The sequence below is a fragment of the Centruroides sculpturatus genome, unplaced genomic scaffold, assembly GCF_000671375.1.
Source record: "Centruroides sculpturatus isolate CEXI.00-Female unplaced genomic scaffold, Cexi_2.0 scaffold494, whole genome shotgun sequence".
NCBI classification, from domain to species: domain Eukaryota; kingdom Metazoa; phylum Arthropoda; class Arachnida; order Scorpiones; family Buthidae; genus Centruroides; species Centruroides sculpturatus.
In genome coordinates, this window is record NW_019384697.1 from 223,771 (window position 1) to 235,375 (window position 11,605).

Sequence of the window (11,605 nt, forward strand, 5' to 3'; positions counted from 1 at the left end):
GGGTTTGAATTTTTACACCCAACTTAAAACTGTGACGCAATTATGGAGAGAGCAGGATGCTGGTCACACCAAAGCTGCCACTGCTATGCCAGTGATGAGATAAAAATACAACAAAACATTCACTGTTTACCCTAGTCTTCCTCATTCCAGGCAAACAAAGTGATAATTATCAGAAGAGATTATGAAATCACAAATTTTCTGCAAATATTTCATTGTCTCTATTGCACTATATGGAAATAAATTATATATATTTTTAGGGTTTGTTATAATTTTAATATTTGATAAATTTTATAATTTGATCTGATTAATAATANTCTACTCGTTATTCACGTAATTGGCCAAATATCTAGCGGGCGGGCTGCTAACGGCCCGGAACCGATCCGGATAGAATTGGAAGCGTTATATGTGTAACATCGACCCGAGATCGTAGACTTCCACCGGCTAAACGGGTGAGGTTGGTGGTCTGTAAAGGGCGTGCGCAAATCTGGCTTTTTGGAATCTGACAATACAGAGATTCCACTCCGCCACTAACATTCGAATATACAATAGCGATCTTATTTTTTTTCACTCGTAGTATAGAAATTTGTAATAAGATACGAAATGCGGTTATAATAAAATATTGTGCGATTATTTTCGTATAATTAAAATTAATATGTATTTATTTTTTATAAAATACGAGGGAAGCGGCGTTTCCACCGCTTCTAATGACGGCACGCCACTGAGGGTTACAATTACATCGACAGTGGAAAGAATGTTCGGAGCACGCGGTGAGGCGAAAATCCGAACGGGAGTATGTCGAACTGTCGCGTGTTAAATGGATTCGAGAATTATACGTGTAAAGTTTGACAGAGAAAGCTTTATTATTTTATACGAATTATTTTATTAGCGGTAGGCCGGGCCCGTCGACCGTCTACATAAACAATATTAAAACATTTGGAATTTTTTTCTTTTTTGAACTAAGGAATTTATACGCTAAAACATTTGTCAGTAGGTGGCGCGTGTGTCACGGAAGTCATGTGATTACACGCGAGAAGAATTATAGGTTGCGAGGAGGAATATCAGAAAGAGAAAAATGTCAGGCAATCAAGGAATGGAACATTTAATTCCCGTCGTCAATAAACTGCAAGATGCATTTAGCCAGTTAGGAGTTAGTTTGACGTTGGATTTGCCTCAGATCGCCGTCGTCGGTGGACAAAGTGCTGGAAAAAGTAGTGTTTTGGAGAATTTTGTCGGAAAGTGAGAATTTTCTAAACTTGCATTATTTTAATTGATTAATTGAATTGACATTCGGCCGTTGACAGGCACATTACTTACTTTTCACTTTACAATATAACTTAATGTAATTCTATGTTAACTGATTAAATATTTATGTATAGAAACAGTTAAAGATAAAGAAGATGCAATGGTGAAATTCTTTATTTTTTAATAACATTTAATTAGTTAATCGTGTATTCGTTACGATGAAAGTATGACATTATTTTCTGTCTTCCCCTGTGAGAAACTGAAACGTAGATTTTTAAAATATAAATACTTGTAATAAAAAAAGAAAGTTTAGTTAATATTTAAGACAGCTATTTTAGTGTCATACTTCGGTTAACAAGGTAATTTATTCTTTATTTTTAGTCTATGAATTTTAAATTTTTTCACACGTTTTTACGGAATGCTGTATTTAACGTAAGTCGAAATACGCGACGTATGAAAATATTATGATTTATACGTCGATCGAAGATCAATATTTTTGATTGATCGTTACGTATAAAATATATATAAGAGTGATTTCGATTTAACGGCTATTTTATCTCTGACTGGCACCGTTTGTATCCCGCCGGTGAAAACGCGAGAAACTAGGGATCTCGGTACGATCCTTTGCCCGAATGATTCTTTGGGATTTGTTTCTTGTAGTGCTAAATGATTTGCAAAACTCGATAAGTGTTTAAAATAGAAAAATGAAATGGCATTCTAAAACGGGATTTCTTTGCGAAAAGAGATCTCGAATGATTATTTGATTTGAGATACGTTGTCGGTGTCGTTTGCTGGTGTACGTTTAGTTTACGGAGTTGCCGTAACGTCGTGCGCTAAGCTTGTAATAATATATAAATTATGAGATTTCTCTCGACTGTTCGGGAGGAAATTAAAAAATTAAGATCGATTTTTGGGCGTATCCGACGAGAGACGAGGAAAACTTTGTAATGCAATATGTTGTAAAAAGGGTTGCTTCTTGATGACTTTTGTGTTTTGATCTTAGAGATGGCCTACATTCCTAACAGGATACTAACAAATACTGGCAGAGATAAAAATTTTGCCACACTTTGTTAACATTGGCATGTATACTATTTTGTAAAAGAAACCATTTTACAAATGGTCTGAGTTGAATATAGTTGTGAAGTTATTTCTGAGATGAGTATTTCTAAGTTATCAAATTCTGTAGTATTTTCTTTTCTAAATATTTTATTATGGTGAATCAAATTTTGATTAGAAATGTAAACTTCTTATGCTTTCGTATCCATAAGACAATGATAAAATAATAAATAAAGTAAAAATTTCAAAGTTAAGATAAATGTAAGAAAAATCAAAGACCACATAAAGTGACATGGTTATTTTATCAGTTATTTTTTTTATAGTAGAATGTTACGTCGTTTAAGTATGCAATTAATAATTGGTAGTTTTAAATTTACAGCAGATTCAATATTGTAATATTTATTTATTTATTTATTCTATATTTAATTAGAAATGTCTAATGACAAATGATATCTTTCTCCATTTTATATGTAAAATATAAAAATTTAACAGTAGCAGTAACACACAACTTCACTGTAAGCATGTTAAAATGTAGTTTAAAACTAAAATTAATATAATACATTACTTAAAATTGAAATTAAAATATATGGTAATACAATATAAAATATTGAGAATACTAAGTTAACCAAAAGTTACAAATAAATACAGTCAAAATAAAAGACTAAACCTTACATAGAATATGTTTACAAAAACTTTTAAAAGATGTAAAATTTAGGGGAAGTAAATGTTCTATTGGTTTTAAGTTTTCTATAATTCAAAAATTGTTTTTGATTGATGTGTTACACTAACAAAGATTATAGTTATAAAATATTTTTATTTATGTTTTCAAATTATTAAAATATTAAATGTATTGGTAATATTAGTTAGTTATTTTATGAACTTCAAACAAAGGGTGGGCCAAAAGTCACTTTACCATGTAAAAATGAAATAACTTTTTTACTTTTCATTATTTTATAAGTTTCTTTTTAACATTATAATGTACACATCTTGGAGATTGTTTTGGCTTAAACATGAAAGATAACATCTTTTAAATGATCCCGTTTTCCTCTTCACAAAGGTTAGCTCTTTCTATGGCAAAGTGACCTTTGGCCCACCCTGTACATAATAACAATTTGATTGTTATTATGTATTTGAAGTATTTAAATTGTTATTATGTATATATAAATAACAATAAATAACTACAACATAAATTATAAAACATAATTAAGTTTTTTACATGTTGATATAAGATTTAATAATTATTTATAGAAAACTAATACAATATAAAATTTAATTATATAAAATCTAGTTCCTTTATTTCTTATTTTTTTAATATGTTTTTTTACATAAAATATTAAAGATAATAAAATTATGATTAAGGCTAATCTCTAATTTCCAACTTCAACTACTCTGATTCATAGAATTTTAGTCTCATTCTGACTTGAACTTCAATTCCTGCCTCTAAATAATGATTTAAAATATACTTTGATTATATTAATCTCTATGGCATTTTATCACTACTAACTGTAAGTGAATCACTAGGCTACTTTTTAAGGATGTTTTAAGTGAATCATTGCCAGGAATTCCTGTTGAAACCACTGAGCGTTCTTATCTTTTTTCACAGTATTTTTAATTATAACCACTATCGTCTTCATCTTCAACCATACATTGTATACAATCTGTTCCATTAGTGGTTATAAGAAAGTATCCTTTAGCCAATTTGTATGAGTCCTTTGACAATACATTCTGTGCTAGCTAATTCTAAATTTTTATTCAAATATAAATTTCTGAAATAAACAGTTATTAGTGATATGCAAAGAAGGATTATAATTTAGGGAAATCATCATAAAAGATCTTGCATTACAGGAGCTCCTATAATGCAAGATAGGAGGGTATTAGGAGCTTAACCTGAACCAATATCAAGTACTGTACTGTAGATACATAATAAAAGAACAGGAATCAAGTTGGTTCATTTTTACTGACTCCAACTTCAACTCCTCTGGCAACAAATTTGCTTCCAACTCCAATATCTACAAATAATCCAATATCTGCTTTATTAGAGAATCAACATTGAACATGCTTAATATATAACATGTTAAACACCAACTGTATGCCGAAAATCTATCGGGCTAGTTTAAGGTGTTTAGCTATATATATATATATAACCCATTCAAAGTGTCCGTCTGTCCTGTAACCGTTTGATAACGGACACTAGAGGCACCCCTATCGTGTGTCATATTTCAAACATTCAAATTAACAATTTTAATTCTTATTTAAATTAACAATATGAATTATTATTATTCATTTGGCCCATAAATTATTATTTGGTCAATATAACAATATAAATAATTCAGTATATTTGTAATAGGAATTTATTATTTCAGGGGCTTATATCTCGCGAAGGATCGCGAGTAGGGGTATGGTTCCTTTGACTTTATTGTTCGCACAGGCTACAGTTTGGGGGGTCGCCACCTCTTCATTCGGAGGGTAAATCTTACCATTGGGACTTTAACAGAGCTGTACAGCATATTGATAGGAACAAAAAAGTCAAAGGAACCGTGCCTCATGGAAATTTGTAAAGAACGCCCACTAGGGGGCGTCCAGGGCTACTAGTATTATATATCGGGTTTATCGATGTTTGTATATAACATGTTCCAAGTACTTTAAACCCTTGTAGCACATCATGCAAAAATATCAGTACATAAATATCAAATTCAGAACATTGAAAGTATTTAACTCAAATTCATTTTATTCTGTCTTCCACATTCTCATACAAATGAACTTTTTGAATGTGTAATAGGTTTTGGAATAAATTTGAGTTTAAAAAAGATGCTTTGAATTTGATGATTATTTATTTTGTAATATGTAGATCATCTTGATAATGAGCCAAAAGAATTTGGAAGTACTTCCTTGTAAAAGTATCAATTAATATCATTTGAAATAGTACAGTTGGAATTATTTAAATTGAATTATCTAAATTGAGATAATTGAACTATCAATAGATATTAAATTATGTCAATCATTATCATTTAAAATGTTGTCAATTGATATCATTCAGTACAAATTGTTTTGAATGAATAATTTTGGACTGTAAAATGACAAATTAACAATTTGTATCAGTTAATGTTCAAGTGATATCTGTTAATGTTAAATGAAATGAATTGTTATGAACTGTTTGTGGTTACTTTTCTTAGTCTGAAATATCCATTCAAATTAATTGATATTAAATGATATCAGTTAACATCATTTGAAATAATGATATCTTTTAATGAGTTATTTTATATTTCACATTATAAAATAATAACATAACGATTTCATATCTATTTTATGCTTTTCAAATTATCATCATCATTAAATTAAATTGATATAATTAGTATGTGTATTTCAGAGTATTATGAAGAAATACATATGACATATTATGATCTAATAAATTTAGCTGATAATGTTATGAGGTTGTTTATGGGTATTCAAAATTTTTAATTCTGAGAATATCTATTCTCAAAAATTAAAATGTATTGAGAGCTATAAAGGTATTATGATAATCAAAAGATGTGTAATACAAATAATAATAATTACATTATTAATTATGCATCAAATGTTAAAAAATTATTTCAGCATCACATTTTATATTATCACTTAAAAACAAATATCCAAAAATTTATTTTCTTATAAGCAATGTAATATTTTTAGACAAAACAATTAAAATTATTTTTATTAGGTGAAGAGAAATCTGCATTGAATAATATATCAATAAATTCCGATGAGAAGAGTATAAGTTTCTGTAATAAAATTATAATTTTCAAACTCAAATTTCCATCAAAAATATATTAATTTATTGATACAAATGATGATTATGCTATTTTTAATGATAGAACCTATGGATAAATTTTAAATTTTGTTATATTGACAAATAATTTTCCTGAACAATTATGCATTCTATTTTATACCATAATCAATTATAATTGATTAAATTTGTGAAAATACTTTTGTCTGTAAAGTATCAAACTTTAAGTAAATTAAACTTCACTCTGACACTGGGGATGAAATACTAAATACGGAACCTGTTACTGGTGTAATTTTGCATGAAAAAATCTTCCTTTCACAAACGTTTTCGAGCTTTCCAGATAGCTCTTCTTCAGGTAGAGAAAAATAGGTTTTTATTTAAATATCTACGTTCCATTTTTTGAAGTGTTCCATTGGAATTTTCTCTCTACCTGAAGAAGAGCTATCTGGAAAGCTCAAACGTTTGTGAAAGGAAGATTTTTTTCACGCAAAATTACACCGGTAACAGGTTCCGTATTTAGTATCAAACTTTATTCACATAAAGAATGCTTTCAAACATCGCTTAATTTCAGCAGAATTTATTGTTGAAATTCAAGAAAAATGTATCAATATGGATGAAACAAAATATATAATTCATATGTCAAAAATATTAAAGTTTAGTTGTATCGATAGTTTATAAAGTATTGATACAACTAAACTTTAATATTTGTACCAATAGTTTATAAACTATTGATACATCAATTTTATAGCTTTTTTTTTTTTTAATATAAAATTTGGTTATAACAACATGTTCAGAATTTATCACTGAAAAATGTTCTCAAAGATCTCTTAATCTTCAATTTTATATATGAATGTTAGAGAAATGCTGTTATAGATTGAATTTATATATATAGTATATAGAAATAGTCTAAAATATTTCCAACAGCTGTATTTAATTTAATTTTTAAAATACTGCAGCAAAGATTGGTTGATCGTTAAAGTTTGAACTGGAAGTAGTAAAGTTATGCAAGTTCACTTTAATTTGGTTGAAAACTTTTTAAATTTTAAATAATCAACTTTATAGATAGTTATATCAAAAAGTGTGTTTTTTGTTATCAGTAACCTCTTACATAGATGTATGTTTTTTAAAAAACTTTAAATTATACTTTTCTACTTTGATAAAAGTAAAATACTGTATTTGATAATATCAGATTCCTAATTTAAACAGCTTTCCATAGCTCCATTTATTGTGTGTAGTTTTAATTTATGCTCTGTTTCATAGAACCAATTACTTGTGTAAATAGAGGATTATATTGATTATAATTTTAAAATATTAAACTTGCTGCTGTTAATCAGAAATAGCTTGAAAAAAGTAAATTATGATCTAGTCTTTTAGTTATTCATACTAATAATTACATTCAACTGAAATAAACTGATTAATGAATTGGTTATTTAATAAAATGATGGTTATAATAATTTATTTTGAAGAGTTAGTTTATTTTTTGAGTGATTTTTGAGATGATCCATAAAATAAAAAGTGAATATCATGATTTAGTATAATCATTTTGATTATTCTCTCAATTTTAAATGATTTGCATTTAATAAGTTTGTTTTAAAGAGCTGTTAAGAGTTTAATAGCTTTTAACAGACATTTAAAAAATAATTTTTTCTCAAAAATTAATTAGTTAATTAATTTTTTAAACTATTTCATATTATCCATTTAGGTATGCATATATTACAACATGTAAGGTAGAGTTAAAAATAAACCAAAGTTTTGAATTTTTACATTATATGCAATTAAGAGACAGGATCTCATAAATTGTGTCCATATCTGTGTCAGTTGTAACTTGTATTTCTATCTTTATCATAAGCTGTATAATAGTGAGAGACTCACTCAGTATAATTTATTTACATAGTTAAATCATAACATAATCTTCTAACTATACCATCTTGTTGGATAACTGTCAACTTTTGCACCTGGGAGTTAATCGTTTGTTAAGTTCTCAGCAGCTAAGTGACATTTTCTCATAACCTCCCGACCTATTGTCTCAGTTCATCAGTTGAATATAACAAACCAACAAAATTGGCAGTCGTCGGTTGTTCTTCCAAAAGTGCAGTTGTCACACATTTTTACTATATACATCGCCTCTGGCTCTTTCACCTTCTCGTTTACCTTTGTGAACTTTCTTGATCACCTACGGAATTAGTGAGTGCCATCCTTGGATTAACATTGTCACTGAATACCTAATAGGACTACCTTGTCTCCTCCTCACTGAACTTTCCAACTCCAGTCAACGAGGTTGCTCCAGCCTACGGAAAATCCACTGTTACATCAGGTATCTATCACCACGTGGTTTTTTTTTCTAAACTTTCTCTCAGCATTCGCTAAGGCATGTATATAATTGTATATCACCCTTATCACTTAGACTCCCGGGGTCCGTGTACTTTTCTTTAAATCTTTTCCTAAATAAACTAGGTTGTTTCATTATCCTAGTCTCTGCGTGAGTCACTTCTGGCACGCTGTCTCTCACTTCATCCCGCCTGATCGCTCACGTGACCGAATCAACTTGCCGTCTCGGCTTCCGTGTCAATCGGAACACGGTGATGTCAGTCCCGACAGGGCATCAAAGAGGTGCCAACCCTCTGATCACGATAGCTTATGATAAAGATAGAAATACAACTTTCTCTAATACTGTTGTATAATTGAGCTTATGATAAAGCTGAATTATACAACAATATTAGAGAAAGTTGATAAAGAATTGATAGTCCCTTTTCCCATTAAACATTCTTAGTCAATAATTAAAAAATTAGTTGGAATATTTCTTAAGAATTCACCTTTAATTTTCCAGTATTTATTTTGTATCAACAAGTGCTTTCAATCCTTTAAAAGTACTTGTTTCCAAGCATTTTTTATTTTTGGAAAATAAAAGGTGAATTTCTTAGTCAATAAACATTTTATCAAGAAGGGCATAATAGTACTTCCATGGCCTCCTTGCTCACTTAATTTTGTTTTTACAGACTTTTATCTGTTTTCTAAAAAGGAAATTGGAACTCTTCAAATTTTTGAAAGAGAATTTAGAGAGTCACAATGTTCCAATCAGCAATAACTGTGGTAGCTGCAATAATAAAATTTCATAAAGGTATCACAAAAAAACAAGTCTTCCAGGACTGCTTTGAGAAGTGGTATTGATGCTTGTAGAAGTGTATAACTGCAGAAGGAGCTTATTTTGAAGAGTGTGTGGAGTTTGAGTTTGTGTATTGTATTGATATAATAAAACACGTATCAAAAGTTTGGTTTACTTTAGACGTCATCTCTTAGATTTACAGTTTTCAATGATTAAAATTGATGTTTTTAAACATTGATCCATTCTTTCAAGAAATTTCAAAAAAATATTTTTGTTAAAGAGGTTTTTAAGTTGTGTATCATATATTCAAAATGTGTTAATATTTCTCATCTTTGTATAGCTTTGATAATTACTCTTTCAATTAGCATAATCTACTTGCTATAATTTTTCATTATATAGATAAATTATTTTTATAGAAAAATACTAATACTGAGATTTTGTAACAACAGAAATAAAACATTATCTTTTTCTATAAATTTTAATTTTATTTATTTAATACTATTGAGAAGTGAATCTCTTCATCAGAATACACTGCAAAATTGTACAAAAAGAATATAAGAAAAAGAAAGAAAACACCTTATGATTCATAATAGTGACAATAACAGTTTTATGAATCATAAGTTGTTATTTTTGCATTTCTTACATTCTTTTTGATTTTGTACAATTTTGTGGAATATTATAAAAGGAAAAGTTTGAGTTCTCAAATACTCTGTACTAAATAAAGCATCAAGACTTCTAGAATAAGACCTTACATTATTTTTGTTGTTATGACTATTAAGAGGTGTAGGATAGCTATTGAGATTTTGATAAAAATAAAAATTTTTTTGTGCTTATACATACAATGTATATAAAATACATAGGCTTTATATTTTTAATAGCTTAGGGTTATGAACAAAAAAATGTATAAAATTTCTTATTAAAAATTTTAAATTTTATTTGAACTTATTTTCAGAAATGTAAAATAAATTTTTAATATCCAAAAACACAATTTATATTTAATGCAGTTTTGCAGGAAATTATAATGAAAATCATGTGACAACTATTATATACTATAATTTGCAATTTAATTGTACAGTATCATAATCTGATTCATGTTAATTTTGAATCCAACTTAAAATAGTTACTTGGAAACATAAGAAGATAATAAAGAAATTATCTTATTAAATACACAACTTAATTAAACTTAGCTTATTATCATATATAATAAATCTTTTCAAATTAATCATATAAATTTATTACCATTTTTACACATGTTCTTACCAAAAGTTTTTAACTAATTAAATATCATGGAATATTTATTATTATACGATTGATTAAAAAATTTGAATGGTTTTTTAATATAAAATATAAAATTTCATCTCATATTTTTATTATTATTATTATTATTATAGTTTTTAAACTGTTTCATTCATTCTACTACTGTTTACAATATTACGCAAAAATTTATTTTATCTGTCTTCTAATTTAAGAATTATTTAATAATAATTTCAGTTGTATAAAATATTTGAAATATACAGGTAAACTTCTAACAAGACATCCATTTTAATATAAAGAATATGGCTAAGTTTTAACTCATATTACTTAATAAATGAATATATAATAATAATAATATTAATTTAAGTTGTGGATCAATGTTACTTTAATATAAAATATATTTCTGCATTGTAGTTTAAAAAACTGAGGCATGTAAAGCAAATGGTAATGATATCATGTTTAATTTTGATTTAGATTAATCCCTCAATGGTATTGCATATATCAAAATCACATTAACCAAATATGTTATCTATGTTAAGCAAAAGACAGCTGGTAAAGATGTGTTAATTAAAACTTCTGCCGGGATTGCTGCAATTAATTTTGCATTTTAATCAAATTCCACATTAAACAAGGAATACCTTTATGTGAAGATTTCTGAAATTAATAAAATTTTGTTATATTTAAGCTGATTTTCTGTATTAGAAAATAATCCATAAAGATAACTACTTCCAACAATTTAACACCTCGTTGAATAATAACGATCCACGAAAAAACCTTTTTTATGAGGGTTATTTTCACTATTAAGTTCCACAAGTACTTTCGACCTCCACCGAGGTCTGCTTCAGGTGGTGACTGTCGACCCGACCGTTGTAACGATGTTGCCAACGATGTAAATAAATAAACGTGCGCGTCGGGTTTCACCCCTCCGACCGCCATTGCTCGAACTCCTCGAATAAATACTTCCACGCCTGTGCAAGTGTTTCCCCGTCCTTGTAGTTGATGCCGTTGCCCCCCCTGCTAGCTTTGTGAATCTCCCAGGCCTCCAGGTGACGGATGTGATCCGCGCGGAACACGTGTCTGATAACTTTGGTGTTCCGGAAGTCCGCCCTTATTTCAGGGTCGGTGACATAGGTGGATAAGGCAGTGGTGTGTCTTTTATGCTTAATATCAGCTTGGTGTTCGCGTAT

At 28.6% G+C, this 11,605-nt stretch overlaps 1 protein-coding gene across 1 annotated transcript in view; it reads left to right on the forward strand.

Annotated features, from left to right (window-relative positions):
• Positions 1-984: 984 nt before the first annotated feature.
• LOC111627469 (dynamin-1-like) overlaps positions 985-11,605 on the forward strand; it is an 87,613-nt gene continuing 76,992 nt past the window's right edge. The window contains exon 1 of the mRNA XM_023371044.1: positions 985-1,236. Coding sequence (XP_023226812.1) covers positions 1,073-1,236 — 164 coding nt within the window. The 5' untranslated portion in view covers positions 985-1,072. The remainder of the gene's footprint in view (positions 1,237-11,605) is intronic.